Here is a 17,139-nt window from a genome sequence, read left to right as displayed (position 1 = left end):
CAGTTAAGTACAAGATTGTTCATTTAAATAGGAACATTTTCGTTTTTTATCAAAATATTACATTTTTTGGTTTTATACATAAATGTGTATTTCAAATCATGTAAAGTAAAATAATCAATAACGCCTCAGGTCACTGCATTTACATTATAGTTTTAATTTACCTCCATTTGTAACTTCAGTAGCTCGCTCTGCCTCTCCCTCTCCTGATCCTTCAGCCTCTTCTTCACCTCCTCCAGATCCCGATCCTTTTCCTTCAACAAGTTATTTACTGCTGCACCTTTGGCTTCCACTGTCAGGGAAAAAATATATAATGCAGCTAAATACAGGTTAATCTCAAATGCAGCTGTTTTGTTTATCTGTTCTGCTGCTCTGCTGTGACATTTGAGTGAAAACTGTTTAATTTAGCATCATTGAAAGAAAAAACCAAGAAGAATAAACAGAATTTTGAAGGGAATCAGAAAAGCTTTGTCTTTTATTACGGTTACATGAGGAAAAGGCAAAATTTTGGGAATTTTCAAAGTTGTAAATTTTCTATGGGAATGACTGGGAATACTTGGAAATTAACAGAAATACATGAGATTAAATGGGAATAAACGGGCAAAAACATGAGACTGGAAAAACATAAGGCTCTTTAAACCTGACACAGGACCATCCTCAACCAGACTGGACAGTAACACTAAAGAGGATGATTTGGAAGTTCATGAGGTGAACATCCCCCATTTAGATTTATTTGGAGGGGGCTCTTCATTTAACATTGTGAAGGAAAGAGGGACAGGGAGAGGTTGGGCTGAGTAATATTTTACCATAAATTCATGTCTCTTTTGTTTTCTGAAAGAATTGATTTTTCAATACAAGATTTAAAACTTGATAAAGTTATACAGACACATCTGTTGGAATGTAACATTGAATGTTTCCAAATGGGAGTATTTCCCAAATTCCCTAGCTTACCTTCCCATTGAACGTTTCTGGAAATTTAGCAACAATTGCTGACAAGAATATGCATAGCTGTTTGTCTTATAATGAAAGACTTGGCCACTGATGGCATGTGGTGAGTGATGTGTAAGGTCTGACGCTGATTGAAAGCCTCTCTGTGGGCTTGCTCCACTGCACTCCTGCACTCCTCTCTCATAGCCTCTAGCTCCCTCTTGTGTCTCGCTTCTTCTGTTCTCATTTCACAGACAAGCCGTTGGATCTCAACCTCTCTGTCCTGAAGACAAAACACAGGCCTAGCTTGGGTCAAACACTTAGCTTTGCTACCCACTTAAGGTTTTGTAATTCAAATATTGACAATTCTGTGGCTTCACATGTGAAACCCTTAAGATGTGCTTACAGCAACCTGACAACACAAATGTGTGTGTGTATATATATATATATGTATATATATATATACATATATATATATATATACCTACACAAAAGTTCTAAGACTGAAAAAGTGTATCCAGTAATACTACAGGGTGTAATAAGGATTAATGTACACAGAAGAAAGCAAATTTCAAAATATGTTATCCTCTTTGCCTAGCAGCTTATTTTTGTTCAACCTAATTTAGCTGAATTTAAAATGAATATAATTTTGTAACAATTTTTTGTATATTTTAATAACAACTCAAAGACAAAGCATCCTTGAGTCTCAGCCTTGGACTAAGGGTTGATCTTTACTTGTTTAAAAAATAGATTAACAAAAGATAACAAAAAGATTCTATAGAAAACCTGACAAAATGAGCCTGAAAACACCTAAACTGTGATTGTGATCAAATAGAGGCATGTGAGCCAAAGAATGGCTGCTTTTCATGTGTTTCTCCCACTGTTCTCATATTGGACAGGATTAATTACTTAGATCTTGGTCTTCTCTTTTGCTTAGTTTTTCCCCTAAAGTTTGCTCCCAAGAACGATGTCAGAATTTAGTGATCTCCAAATAAGAACTGGTTTTATTCCGTGGGACAAAGAATGTCTGCTGTGGTTAGCTGCATCAGTACATTTTGTTTTCTGCTTCAGTTCCTACCTCTGCTGCTCTCTCATTTTGTTGTTTCAGTACAGACATGCCATTCTTCAGTTTCTCGTTCTCTTCTACAACAAGAATGGTTTTAACATATATAATTCAGAATACTTGCATGAAGGAAATAATCTTGACAACAAAAATGTTTTTATTTAAAATTAACATCTACATTATAACATAACTATATCAAGTAGCGGAAAACAGTTTATTTATTGTTGACCTTTAGCTTCTCTCTATTGACTGCTTAAAAACACTACATTTTTTTTTCTCCCTGTCAGTCAATTGTGTCTTTTGAATAATCATGAATTTTATCATTGAATTTTTTGAAATACACGTGTGCAGCTAGTTATTACAGTTACCTCTGAGGTTGCACTGCTCCTGCAGAGTCTGTTGCAGATGGTTTACTGTGACGAGAAGACTGTCTCGTTCTGCAACAGGTTAATCAACAAGATCAGCAAATTTTTATTGGTGCTTTAAGTAGAAATCGAAAAGAAAATAAACAAATTAGGTTCAGGTATTTTCTGTACAAATTATAGTTAAATCTGTGAGAATGATATTTAAGTTTCTGATAAAGTGCCGTTATCATGAAGATGATGGCTGCTATTGTCACTGAAGTTCATCTAGCTTCCACTGTTGACTTGAATGCTAGTGAATTATAAATTAGATTCCCTAGAGTTGTTTGTCGTCGTTATAGGTGTCAGAGGTTCTTCTCCATGCATCTTAGAAACAGCTGAAATTGTGTTAGTGTTCCCTGTCCTGCTCTAACTGATCTGGAAGCAGGCAATCACAACTGTCGTTTGAAAAAAATAACCAGCAGAGGGAGACAAACAAATATCAAATCGGGCTCAAATGTTGGAAAGAAAACATTTCACAAGTGAAGTAAAATATATGTGGGCTTAAAGATTTTAAATGTAAAAACAATCCTCACCCTCGATCAGACTTCTCTGCTTGGTCAGATTTAACTTCCTGAGTCTATCGGCACCTTCGAGCATGATCTCCAACAGGTTGTTTTTGCCATTAACCTTTGTAATTTTCTGTTGAATCAAAGTAAATTAGAGTAAAAATACTCGACGTTTCACATCTAATATTCTTCATTAAGTGTCTGTAGTTAGATTTTCAGCATAAACCAGTTACCCTTTTAATCCATTTATTGTTGTGTGTGTGTTTCGTAATTATTAGAATTATGTTCAAATGAATAAGGGAAATAGCTAAGAGGAACACGTAACCTCAGTGACATTATACATTGTAAATTTAATAATTAGAAATGAATTTCTCTAAAGCAAAGATTCGGGTTTGGATATTGGAAACTGTAATCATCTTTACATGAAGAACATGTATCACTTATGTTTCATCTCCTCAAACCATGACTCTGTAATGAAGTGGCACACACTGATGAGCAGTCCGTAAAATCTAACTGCACAGACGACCAGAATTATCAGCGAAGCTAAATGTTAAAGGTAAGCTAGTTAGCCTACCTGCTCTAGCTGAGCAAACTGCTCCATAAACTTGTCAAGATCGACACAGTTTAACGTCGCCATGCTTCTGGTCCGAGGCAGAAAAATCACATTTGTGAAGAGTACGTAAATTATTGTTTTAGCACCACGCTTTCTCCTCAAGTGTTACAAAAGGTTCAGTTGGAAAATACAGACCCCCTTTGATTGTTAGCTTCGATGCTAACCGAAGCGCGCTATGAAACGACTTGTGGCTCGTGCGCGAATAAATGATGAATTGATTTCAATGAAAGCAATTGTTGCGTCAGATACTGTGTTAAAGTAATCATGGGAGTGGTTTTTAAGTTGTTAACGGGTCTTGCTATAATTGCGCTTTTAAATTATTGCTGTATGCTCATTTACTAAATTAAGTATTTTCCAGTTTTTCATCCGCCATCCGTATATTTAACTATTTAACTATTCCTTTGGTATGAAATAAAAAAAGCTAACAAAAAAAAAAAAAAAAAATGTAGCCATCTGTGCAGTTTTTGCAACTCAAATCAACAACAAGAGAGACAAAAGATAAAGTATGAAAATTTTATTTGTTTCACTTCTGAACAGTTAAAATTTCAAAACTGGAAAAAGCAATACTGATGACCTTGTGCCTCAAACATTTCATATTCACACTCAAAAACATTTCACAGTTTAAAATATAACATAATATAAAATGGCATTAAGGTAAGATCAGGTTTTATTGTTTTATATTCCTGTCAATCATTTTAAATATTTTGCTTTTTGGAGGGGTTCTTGTTTGGCAACATAAAAATGAGTAATGGCTGACTTTAAGATTAAACAAGATTTTTATTGTGGCAACACTGATGTAAACACATGGAAACACTGATCCATATACATAACCAGATTTGATCAAAAAGCTTTGATATGTACCAAATATAAGCAACAAGACGGAACAAGTAAACATACTCTCATTTAAAGCTACATCAATCAATATTTTTTCATTAAAATGTATTGAAATGATGACTGTAACATGAGTGGTGTTTGCTGTACCGACAACACAACAGGGAGCCTCTATCAAACCGCAGATTGGCAGAGCTTTTAAGTCCATTTAAATTCATATTGGAAAGATACAATTTACAGAGATGGCCATGAGTGGATCATTCAACAGCTGAACTGGGAGATATTTTTCCCGAGTCACAAATGATGGTGAAAATTGGACTTGGGGAGGGAGAATAATAGTTCATAAGGAAAGCATATTAACGGATTAGTCAAAGCTGTCAAAGCTGTAATATGTTAGTGCAGAGTCTCTGTCATGTAGTGACCGAAAACAGATCAATGTATCTTTAAGAAAGATTTAAGTATTTAAGTGGTGTTGTGAGTCAGAGTATTTCAATCTTGAGAGAAATTCCCAGCCCCAGTTTGTGTTATTTCCCTTAAGTTCTTTTTGCACAACTGCAGTAAAACACATTCCTTAGCCCTCTTTGTCTTCACAGGTTCACACCCATCCTCAATTTTACATCCCCTTTCAATTGGTGCTGATGGAGGCCAAATGAGGTAAAGGTTGTAGCAAAACAGGCACAGATGTCTTCTGCAACTGTTTTAGGAAAGCTCACATTCAAACATGGCCTTGGGAAAATCAATCCCCAAGCCTGTTCCAAAACTGAACTCCACCTTTGATTGGGTAGTCTGTTGTGCAGTGGACTGTTGATCTATGGTGTGACGCTCCCCAAAAGTTCAGGTGTTAGGTAGCCGTCTGGTGTGGTCGTGGCCTTTGGAATTATCAAAGGTGGGGCAGGTGTTGAGTTTCGTGTCAGTACGAGGCTGTTCTGTATGTCAACACCCTCTACCATGGTGTAGACAGGGGAAGGGGGTATTGGGGGTGTGGTGGTGGTATCTGAAAAGGCCAAGGCCCCTGCTGTCTGGCAAGGCTCAATCACATTCCCTGTGGATGATCTAGGGCTAATCTTCCCTGCGTTGAGCTCTGAGGTATAACCTCTATTTTCTGCACTCACCACAAAGAGCTGAAATTCTTTCTTTTCTTTGTCTTTCTCATCCATGATGTCTTTCTCTGACTGTATGTAAGTAGCTTTGTCCATCTCACTATGTGCCTCAGGTAGAAGCAGTACTTTGCCTGATGACTCCACCTCACTTACCTGAGTGTACAAAGCCTCTTTGTCTGCAGCTACAGAAGGAAGCTCCTCAGCAGTTGGGCTTTGGACCGGGAAGCTTTTCTCACATGCTTCCTGGCATGATGGTTCTTGACTGAGGGTCTGGTCTGGCATGAGAGGATGGAAAGGCAACGCTTCTGAGTCGATGGGAAAATCTGGGTCACAGCAGCTGGCATGTCCAGAGTCGTCATCTCTAAAGCCGATGGAGAGCGGGGAGCAGTTGGAGGATAGGGAGCGCTCCATCAGACAGTCTGGGTCCAGTCCTGTCAGTCTGTCATTCTGCTCCTCAATGTCCAGATCAATGAATTCCACCCAGGGGTCGCTGTACAGTTCTGGCCTCAGATCAGGTGGACTACCCAGAATGGATGTCAACTGCTTCATCTTCCCTTTCTGTGATATATAGAAGAAACATTAACCACAACATTAAAGCAGGTTTTTGGTTTTAATGGGACCGAATTTTGCCCTCCACAAATAAAATCCACCAAAACCAGTTGTTAATTTTGATGTTATAGCAATAAACAATAAAATAATTGCGTCTTTGTCTGAAAAAAACAAACAAACAAACAAACAAACAAACAACAACTTCTTTACTTTTTTCAAGGAGGGTTTCATCACACTAATACACAGACCTTACTGTGATGAGAACATGTTTTATGATCAAGTTAACTGATCCTCCAAGTAAAAAGTTGGAAGTTCATTCCAATCAAATCACCACCATTAGAGGAGCCATTCTGGGAGATTAAATTAATTTGAGCAATTGATTAATTATGAAATTAAACTTTTTCAGAGAAAGCAAGAGCGATGAGTAAATGACACTACTATAGCTTATTGGCTTTGTCTCAATTACAGCTATATATAATTTTTTAGAGGTAAAACCTTTTAGTGATTTTGACCTTTTAGTGACCAAACTAAGCCAAGAAGCTAATAATTTAAAATGAGAAAAGATAGATATCCAGTTAGTGATCAGCCCCACAGCTACTGTGGTTCACTGTGCTAGCCCTGCTAATGGTCGCCAATGTTCCTTTAACGTCACTTTGTAATTTGATAGCCACTGAATGTCCCTTTAATCAGAAAGCAGCATAATAAAGCATCATAACATGTAGGTACCTTAAGGAGTTCAGAGTCAATCCCTCGTATTTTGGGCCCAGGAACAGGAGGCAATAGAATAACCATCAACCTTAAGAAAAAAATCATTGAAAATCGTAATTACTAAAACAAGAACCTTGGCAGTTACAGATGTTACTGTTCAAAAACTTTTGAAAGGCAATCCTGACAATGGACACGGAGGCTATGTCCACACTGTACACTGTATGTACATTTTAAAACATTGTTTAAAACGACTTTTATCTCCATTTGGCTCATCATTTTGTGTCACAACCCATACTAACGCGCTTGAAAATGCATGACCATATACTGAGCATGCATGGTGCTGCTCAGGAAATAGACCCGCTATTTGTTGATGGAGGAACAGTAAAGGCAGTTGTAACCTTAAAATGCTAAATATAAATGCTACTAGCAAACACAACAGGATGAGCAACACTTGTAATTTGTTATTAACGTCAAATCGATTTGTGGTAGGTGGAGAATGATAAATCCAAACAGAAGTGGAAGAGTACAAGACAGCTGCACATAGCAGAAGAGATGTTTTAAAAAACATAGTAATGGGGTAACCTGTAACCTGTAAGCTGAGGCAGCTGTTCAAGCGAACACAGGCTTCTGGTCACTGAGATGCCTCCTTCATTTCCCTCTCTATATTATCTTTTTTAACATCTCCGTTATCCACAGGAATGTCTAGCGTTGGGAAATACTTACTTTTCTTGCTGTGATATCACAAATAACATTAGGATAGCCACTAAGCACAAGGCGCCAAATGTCAGCAAAGCCACGACAGGAAATTTTGATTCTGGGAAAGGAGAGACACACAAATTCACACATATTTAATAAAATCACGCTGAACAAAAACATGAAAGGATATGTTTGAGTTTTAAGTTGACTTGCACTTAAAGAATGAAAACTTGACATTTCCTTGCTTTGCCTGGCACATGTACATGCACAATGTCTGTGCCCAATCAAGGCCAAATCTTCAACTACTTAGGCATGTCCAGGCATAGACTGCAGCTAGGTTCACAGACAGCTCCAGGTACATTCTAATTATTCAATTTTATTTTCTGTATTTGAAATAGATCATTACTGCGGTGTTTCTTTTTTATTGAGCTGATTATTTTCAGTAAAAACAACAAAGCCAGTAGAATAACAGAAGTAGTTTTGTCCGTGTAAATGCAGTAGTGAGTGTCTACCTTTTGCTGAGACGTGGACATAAATCGAATCGCTGAATTCTCCAAACTTCTTCCAACCAAGCCTTGTGCAACGAACCCGGACCTCATGATTAACATTGCTTTGAAGCCCATAAAGGGAGCGGTGTGTGCTTTTCACAAGGTCAACCTGCAGTGAAGGAGATAAAGTTGAAATAGATTTCAGTTCTGAAGCATTCAAGTTTCCTTTGACAATAATATGTTTACATCAAAATCATATAAGGTATATTAAAGTCATTAAGTATAAAATTAGCTGTGCTCAGGTTAACAAATCCTCACCGTTTTCCACTGGTCAGAGTTGACGGTGCGGTAGTGGACTTCATATTCCAGCGTCATCCATCCCATCTCCACATCAGCAGACTGAGGGGGCCTCCAGTTCAGCATGACGTCATAATAAGTTCCAGTCGTACTCAAATTCAGCAGAGTCCAGTTAAGGTCAACTGGTGGATCAGGTTGGACTATAGGACAGAACATTTTTGAGTTGTGCATTTACATTCAAGTCCAAGATACACTGTATTGCCAAAAGGATTCGCTCACCTGCTTTGACTTGCATATGAACTTAAGTGATATGCCATTCTCAATCCATGGGGTTTAGCATGACGTCGTTCCACCCCAATTATAACACCTTCAAGTCTTCTCGGAAGGTTTCCCACAAGGTTTAGGAGTGTGTTTATGGAATTTTTTGACCTTTCTTCCAGAAGCGTATTTGTGAGGTCACACACTGATGTTGGATGAGAAGGCCTGGCTCTCAGTCTCTGCTCTAATTCATCTCAAAGGTGTTCTATCAGGCTGAGGTCAGGACTCTGTGCAGGCCTGCCAAGTTCATCCACAGCAAACTGCAATGTCTTAATGGACCTTACTTTGTGCACTGGTGCACAGTCATGTTGGAACAGGTATGGGCCATCCCCAAACTGTTCCCACAAAGTTGGGAGCATGGAATCTCTTGGTATGTAAGAAATTTTCAAAAAATTCCCATGAACACACTCCTAAACCTTGTGGAAAGCCTTCCAGGAAGGGATGAAGCTGTTATAGCTGCAAAGGGTGGAGCAACGTCATATTAAACCCTATGGATTAAGAATGGGATGTCACTTAAGTTCATATGCAAATACATTTGGCAATACAGTGTATGTTATTATGTCTCCAGGCAACTACGTAAATGCAAACATGCAGTAGACATCAAAAATAGAGAAATAAACTCAGCTAGAGAAATATATACTGTACATACATCAGGTGAGTTTTGTTGTACCTTTGTTCAGTCACATTGTGTTTTCAAAAAGGTTGTTGCCATCGGTTTCTATCAGGGGCCAATTTATCAAACTTTTGTCTTTACATTAACAGCATGGCAGCATAGGGGTTAGCGCTGTTGCCTCACAAAAAGAAGGTCATGGTTTTGGTTTCCTTGCACCACTGAGCCTGAGCTCTCCACTTGGGCCCTAAATAAGATTTATTTATTTGGTACATATTTTTCTACATCTGGGCTGTGACAGTAAACTCACCAATGTCTTCAATGTAGAAGAGGTTCTCATCATAGAGGACAGTTTGGTCCTTCGAGCGGAGCTGGACACTATAAAATGTCCAGATGAATGTGTGGCTTTCATTAAAGAAGCACTCATTAGGACGGTCAGTGCTGTAGTGAGGGCACTCAATCCATGCTTTAGAAGAAGCAAGGGGCAATCTGTGAGGTGGGAGAACATCAACATTTGCTCAGGAAGGACGTGACAGGAAATAGCTTTAACTCAGTCCAAAAGTCTAAGCAACAAAGCAGTTTCCAAATATTTAGATCCTAAAAGTCCCTGCAGTATTTCCACAGCTGTATATGCACAAAACTAGTACACATATTTAGTCCATGAAGTTGACCACTTGATATTGTTATACTGATATGATAAAGCTGGTGATCTCATAGCTGAGAGTCAGGTTGAGTTCAGCGATGTCGAGATGATAATCTATGAGAAGTCTCATCATACTTTGTGCTTTTGCAAGCAAATTTAATGTTGAATATTGAGTAAGACATAAACCTGACTATGGCCCAAGTTATACATTTAAAAAGTAACAACACTGGCCTGGTGTGACCCTGAATTGAATGTTTGCCTTGTCAGCACAGCGTGAACAGGTGCCAACACAGTCAGGTTGTAGCAGTAATCATGTTACCACAATACTTTGAGCAACACCTGAGTGAGGAAGGCAGAAACGTTTTTGTTGAGTGATTTTAAACTAAAGAGTGCAAAATACATTTTCTTACATCTTATAGTTTTTTTCCTTAATAGACATGCATGTACAAAGTACCTTGGAATATACCCCACATAACCACATCAGTGTTGCTGCGATCCTTGATATTTTTTTTTCTTTTGGTTGACTCTGATATGAGGTGATGGGGCCTCGAAACTAAATAAGGAAAAGCTGAAATGCTGTCATGCAAAATTGTATGATGATCTAAGATCAAACTAAATATGTATATCATTATTAGGTTCCAAAAAATTTGGACCCTTATCTATTTTAAAGATTAACATCCCAGAGAATTCATATATATCTGATAGTGTGGGCAATGCTTTCACCCCTCACTTCATGTTCATGTAGAATAAGCGGAGTTCTCCAGGCTTCGACAGGTTCTGGAAAGTGCCGACATTCCATCTGCAGCGGAAAGTCTCCATGTTGCTGGAGACACAGCCAGTGAGATATGGGTCTCTCTGGGGGAGGACTGCAGGGAGACAGAGACAAATAAGGGAGGGTCCTACACCTTTTTCATGCTACAAAGATCTGTTTAACTTTCCTCTCTGTGTTGCAGATGTGTTACAATTCAAGGTTAATATTGAGGACAGCATGAGCTGCACTTGAGACATAATAACAACTCTCGTGAATGGCCGAGCGACAAGGTAAACATGAGCATTTTCCTGGAAGTCATATGACTTCTTGTGAAACTTGGAATCAGTGTTCCCTGTGAAGCCTGTCGTGGAATATCTCTACAGAGAAAACTACTGCATGGATCAGGTTCTATGAGCTCCCTGAAGTCGAAGTCGAAGTTGTGTCCCAACTCACACAAAACTGAGTGCACAATGAACAGACTATTGCACAATACGACGCATACATATAAACTCCTTGGATTTGCAATAAAAATAATAAAAACTAAATAAATAAATAAATAAATAAAAAATCCTGGCTGATGCAACAATCAATACAGAAAAATCCAGGAAAATGTATCACACATTCATAAAATAGACATTCTCTGGAATTTCCTCTTGGTACAAAAAGTGTACACATTTCATGTACAACAACTGCAAAACACTGCAGTAATATTAAAAGCAGATCATATAACTAGTATAAAAGTACTGTAGTACACAATTTTCAGTAATGATGATGTATGAACACAATAACTGACAAGGTTCAACGCATACTCTTGATTTCCAACCCTATCATGTCATCTTTCAGTCCAGTATATGCTCACTTATACACCGCTCAATACTTTCCATTATATAGTTGCACATTACGCCTTAAATGTCACATTTAATAGCAACCATTTCTGTGAAATTTTGCCACCATTGTTTTGTGAAGTCATGAATTACGGCTTGGTTTGTGGTTTGTGAGATCATACTGATCTTTCACCACCAAAATCAAATCACCTTAGCAGTATAATGGATGTCTGTGCCAAATTTGAACAAGTTCTGTGAAGGCGTTAGAGATTTTGCATCTCTCAGAATGCTGGAGACAGACAGCCTGAAAACAGCATGGCTCTGGCTCTGTCTGTTCTTGGCACAGAGACATAAAATTTATTAACAGGTTCTTCCTTTCCTTCCTTCATCAATGCTCACACCATTGATAGAAATGCTCAACATCCAATAATACACCGTTCTCATAAATATGGACAATTAACACAAAACCCAGTCAACAGTGTTTTTCTATTCTATGAGTTATGAGGGTATTTTCAATCAAACTCTGTATTATTAATAACAACTGGAAAACAAAAGTGGAGCAAGAGCCACATATCAGCCGGATAGACCTTTTCAGTCGATGTGCTGGTTTTGGTACCAGATACAAGTAAACGCTTCAGTTAAAATTCATTAAAACTCTAACTCTAATGTGTAATGTGTGCATAACAATTATTTAAACATTAACATTGTAAACAGATCTCTTACACCCTAAATGCTGGTATTGACCACACAGTTCCAACATTCTGGGTCCCACTTAGAACCAGTGCTGTGAGATGACTCAATCCATCCCACACTATTAAGGGCAGGAAATACGTTTGGTGTAGATGAACTCGTCCATAAACAAAGAGTTAAATGGTTGTTGTTGTTGTTGTTGTTGTTGTTTTTATTCATGACATTAATTAAACGTTGTAGGACAGTCTCTGTAATTGGCACAGAGGCAGTCAGCTGAGCACATCAACCCTTCAGGCAGGAACAACACAAGCCCCAGCTGGCTGAGTGAGAGGCAGCACTGGGTACAGATGATGAATATCTCACGCTTGCCTAGGGTGCTTCAGAGAAGGGGAGTTACGAGTTAAAAATAACCTGTTTACCAGAACAGTGACTCTTCTGCTGAGCTGAAGTCAGTTTAGGATTACAGGTCATATCTATTTGACGCTCAGTTATGCAGAGCATTTTTGGGGCTCACTTTATGGTGATATGTCTTAAAAAGACAGTGTGCTATTTTGGTTCTTAGGTTTAATTTCATGAAATGCTGAATAATTTCTGATGGTGTTAGACCAGTGAACAGGACTGATTCAGTGAGTCTTTGGATTTCTATGATTGTGCCACAAAAAGTAATGAATAATTTGAGGATGAAAATGCATTTTTACCTTTGGGGGCAGCAGTGGGCTGTTGTTGTTTTTTTTTTTACCTCATCTTTGATTTATGACCTAAATCTTTTGATTGACCAAAAACAGACTGAGGAATTCAGTCCCTATGACAACCCTCTTGCTCTGCACTGACCATTTCAGTCACATATGGACATCCTACTGGCCCTTAAAACTTACAGGCTCCAATTCTGAGCTTGTACGTCAAAGCAAGTGCTGCTGTGTTTGCTCAGCAGCTGCCAAGCAGAGTTCACATCTGCTGTGAGTAAGCATGAGCAATTAGATGTGTTTTCCTTAGAGCCTAAACATTTTCCAACATGATGTCTATGTACAACACATTCCTATTACAGGATTTACCTTCTGGGTCAAACTACCACAGCCATTCAAAGTACATGTTTAGAGCATGAGTTTTCTCTCAGTGCTGCTGCTACAATCTAATTTGGGGAAAAGAAAACACTTTTGACGAAAACACTCTGCTTTCAATTTGTTTTTCTAAGCCCAGATCCATTTCCTTCTAGCCATGCTTTCGATCAGGAAAGAGGAAATAGCAGCTAGCATTAATTTCCTTTGAGGGATCAACTTGTACCATCAGCACCAAAATGAAGTGGTCGGTAGAATCACAGCTTATTGTCTTGCTTGGTTCATGCAAACACTTGATGATAATCAACGTGTGTTTTTCCTATTATAGCATATATTAAGACTGGCACAATATGTTGACAGGAAGCTGTTATTAACGTCCTCCCAGTGAACATAGAGAGCATAGGGTTATTTACAGGGTCACATGGTCAGACATCAATCTGTGTGCTCTCCAGGGACAGACACCTCATCCTGTGCATTTGCAAAAAGGGTTCTCCAGCCAAGAAACATAATTACATTAAGAACCAATGTCCTCACTCCAGAGGCACATAAACAATGGTGCTCCAGTGAGCAGGTAGCGTACAGCTGGTTTTTTCTCTGAAAACAGCAGCTGCTTCTAAAATTACACAATGACAGTGACCTGAAACAGCACAGTTGTGGTTCACACAGGTTCAGATGATCATTTGCGCTAGTTCTGTCAAAGGTTACATTGGAAAAACAAAATTGCTTCTCTATTTCAAAAATATCGATTTTAAGTAAGTATTAATAAAATCCAGAGACTGTTCCTTTAATATACACCTTTTACAGTCTCCCCTGGAGGTTTGAAGCTGTATCCCTGTTCGTCTTGTGTGAACACAAGATCTAGCCACATAAGAGTGAGGAGAACAAAAGTAGAGGGCAACTTTCTAACAGTGTTATGTAACAGGACAGAGCACAGGATGTCAGTGAGTGACTTCAATGGTCAGTGCAGACCCTGTTTATATCTGTGGATACAACACAGCTCGTGTATGTGTAGTACATAGCCTCTCCACTGGCACTGATAGTAGTAATGGGGTGCGGGAGGTGAGGTGGGGGGGGGGAACACGGCTCCACACATAAACAGCTTCTCATTGTTTGGCAGTACTCTTTGCTCTCCAGAATTCCTGGTAAGCCACTTCACGGGAAATCTGCTGGTTGTTCCCAGTGGCTCTCTGTGGAGAGCTCTGCTGTTGTGCAGCACATGTTGTCTTTGTCAGAATGCCAATCCAGCACAGCAAATGAATAACTGCTTATGCTTTTTATTATACAGTTATGACATTGTCCTGTGGGCCATTGAAAAGATATTCAACTCAGAAATTTGTTCCATCTGGCAATCTTTATTCTAAACCCACTAGAGCAAAGGGAGTTGAAAGTCAGAGCACCACAGCACACCAGATGTCAAAGAAAGGATCACTGGTGCAAAGCACAAAACTGGCCAACATCAGAATATATAAGTTTGTTATATTTGTTGTTGTATAATAAACATCATTTATGAATAAAGTTGCAAATGCTAATCCTAATTTCAGTGAAATGCAAAGAAATGAAAGAAAGGTATATCACATACATAGTCGCACCTACCTTGCTCAGAGGTTGATTCCAGTGCTAAAGCAGTGAAGATGAGAAGAAAGAAGAGGGCCATGTTGAGACCAGCAGCTGTGGTGCTGTGCTGTGGACAAAACATGTGCTGACTGTGAGCATCTCAAAAGCCCTGCCCATCACCACCATGAAACTGGGACTTTTACCACTCCCTAACTTTTTTCAAAGGGGGAAAGGTCAGGCACTCCCATGATCAAACTGGAGAGATGAAACACTCCAAAGGCCTATAGATAAAAGCATCCATCAAACGAGCTTGCTGTTCACTTTGCAAACTTGACCACAGCACATACGTTTTGATCCCATGTGAAGCCTTATAAATTAGAACTGTCAGGAGATTTCTCAGCTTGCTTCAACTTTCTGAAATAATTAAAAATAGCAATCTGAGAATTCAGTGGATACCTGAAGGCTGTTGAAAAGTTGCATCGCAAAGACATTGTGTTTGTGGGTTTAATTGTCTTGTGAGAATGTGAAGTTCATGTGTTGTCAAATTGGCAGAGAAGATTTCTGTTTAAAATGTGTTTTCCTAAGTTGCGGCGTGTTGAGCTCTCTGGGCCACTGTATAAAACAGTCAACAAATTATACATGTAAATCAGCCAAAATGCCTGCACAAAGCCAAAGTTTGATTGAACTGTCGATATGACACAAAGTAAAAATTGCTTGAACTTAACGCACTGCATCACACAATCTCCTTGTTGCCTTCCCTCATACCTCCTGTTACTGACTCATGTTCTTCAGCTCTGTCCTGACAGTGCAGTGTTGTAAAGAAAACATTATGTGTCTTTATATTTTAATCGGTCATTGTTTTATCTATCTTGTACTTCACTTTACTAACACAGAAGTTTAACATTAAAGTTGGACTTAGAGAACTTCTGTGAAACTTCTGCCCTGTTACAGAGATGCAGAAAGTGTCACAGTGACATGCACTTGAGCTCTCTCTCTCCTGTCTTTGCAGTTCCTTACTCACCCACCGCCTGGTTTTCACCTTCATTCCCCGCACCTGGTCTGATCCACCCATCTTCCCACCTGAGGCCCATTCCCTTACCAGTGCCCTATACTTATACCAGTCCACTTTCACCCGCTCTCTGGCAGACTGTCTAGTGTGTTTTTCCTGCTTGGCTTTCCAGCATCCTTCGCCTGCCTGCCTGCTCCGTGAACCCTGCCTGTCTATCCAGTTTAGAGATTCTGCCTGTCCCCTTGGATTATTCTGCATGGTCTGCCTGCCTGCCCGCTTTCTTGATTCCTGCCTGTCTCTCCGGTTGAAGCCTCTGCATAGCCGTCATGATTCTATCTGCCTGGTTTCTGACGCCTGCCTGTTTGATTCTGATTAAAGCCTGTTGGACTTACTACTGTCTCTGTGTTCGTGCTTTTGGGTTCCTCTGTTCTTAGTCCTGATAGAAAGTGTCAGTATTTGTGTGCATGTGTAAGTATGTTTATATTTCTTTCTATTTATCATCATTATCCTGTTTCAACTTATGATTGGCACATTTTTTTTTCCTCATCCCCTGCATTAGAATACATTATTTGCCTAATGGGCTAAAAAAAAATTGTATTAATTACAAAATGGGAGTGTGATCAGGTCTTAATATTTTTTACATTTTGTATAAAAATAAACAATTATCTCCTTTCAAAGTGTGCCAATAGTAAATCGTCCAGGAAAGCAACGTAAAGTCCTTCCCATGTGAACTTGACTGTAACTCCCGTTATCTCAACCCTTTCTTGACAGATGGAAACAGTGTCAGGCTCATTTTCTCCTGTACAACAACAGCACAAGATGCACCAGTCACACTTGACGTGCGGCTCCACAGTCTCGGGCTCACATGGTGTGTTTTCTCCTTGTGTGTTGCGCTATCTGGGACCATTGCGCAAGAATCCAGTTGGAGAAAACGTAAACACCACGCTCTTAGACTGACTCACCGGCCACCGTTAGAGACAGCGAAGCTGTAGTTTGTAGAGTTAAACGACGCTACTACGCTTTAACCGTGTAGGACAGAAGGAAGTAACTCACCGGACAGCACAGACAGAGAGGAGACACACACGATATTTCCTGAGGACCTTTCCTCTCACACACTGAGCCGCTGCCGCTGCTCAACAAACTGTCACACCTCCTCACACTGGGAGCGGTATGGGGTGGAGGGGGGGTATGTACGCCATCTGCTGGTGTATTCCTGTAAATGCAGCCAGCGGGCAGCACGAGTGGACAAATGCCGAGTTCAATGGTTTGAAAACTGTTTTACTTCTGTATTTGTTTAGTTGTAGAATGTTTTAATAATGAACCAAACAGTCACGTCCTCTGCTGATAGAGTTGAAACCGTGTCAGTCACTATGCTCAGACAAACTCAAACAAATTGACATTTTAATTCAGTACCTGTTCACCCAATAAGCGCATTACGCACGTTGCGTAGGGCTCGCAAACTAATATAGTGACAACCGTGACAAAGTGTCCCCTGAGAAATGTCAA

At 39.3% G+C, this 17,139-nt stretch overlaps 1 protein-coding gene across 5 annotated transcripts; it reads right to left on the bottom strand.

Moving 5' to 3' along the window:
- Positions 1-4,015: 4,015 nt before the first annotated feature.
- On the bottom strand, positions 4,016-16,787 carry LOC115051688 (growth hormone receptor-like). Of its 5 annotated transcripts, XR_003841311.1 has the most exons (10): positions 15,646-16,656; positions 14,664-14,751; positions 10,481-10,616; positions 9,418-9,596; positions 8,201-8,379; positions 7,907-8,051; positions 7,422-7,512; positions 6,717-6,786; positions 5,091-5,999; positions 4,016-5,026 (listed from the first exon to the last, which is right to left on the bottom strand). XR_003841311.1 is itself a non-coding variant. In XM_029515253.1 (9 exons), the coding sequence occupies exons 2-9, from the start codon at positions 14,722-14,724 to the stop codon at positions 5,151-5,153; spliced, it is 1,710 nt and encodes a 569-aa protein (XP_029371113.1). In that variant the 5' UTR covers positions 14,725-14,751; positions 16,687-16,778; the 3' UTR covers positions 4,016-5,150. The 5 variants fall into 5 exon arrangements, 4 of the variants coding, with proteins under 4 accessions (XP_029371113.1, XP_029371111.1, XP_029371112.1 ...); XM_029515253.1 differs by lacking the exon at positions 15,646-16,656 and adding an exon at positions 16,687-16,778 and having other exon boundaries at positions 4,016-5,999; XM_029515251.1 differs by having other exon boundaries at positions 4,016-5,999.
- Between the last annotated feature and the right edge of the window lie 352 nt (positions 16,788-17,139).

This window comes from Echeneis naucrates, chromosome 12, assembly GCF_900963305.1.
Source record: "Echeneis naucrates chromosome 12, fEcheNa1.1, whole genome shotgun sequence".
Lineage (NCBI taxonomy): Eukaryota > Metazoa > Chordata > Actinopteri > Carangiformes > Echeneidae > Echeneis > Echeneis naucrates.
This window is presented reverse-complemented; position numbering and strand designations above follow the sequence as displayed.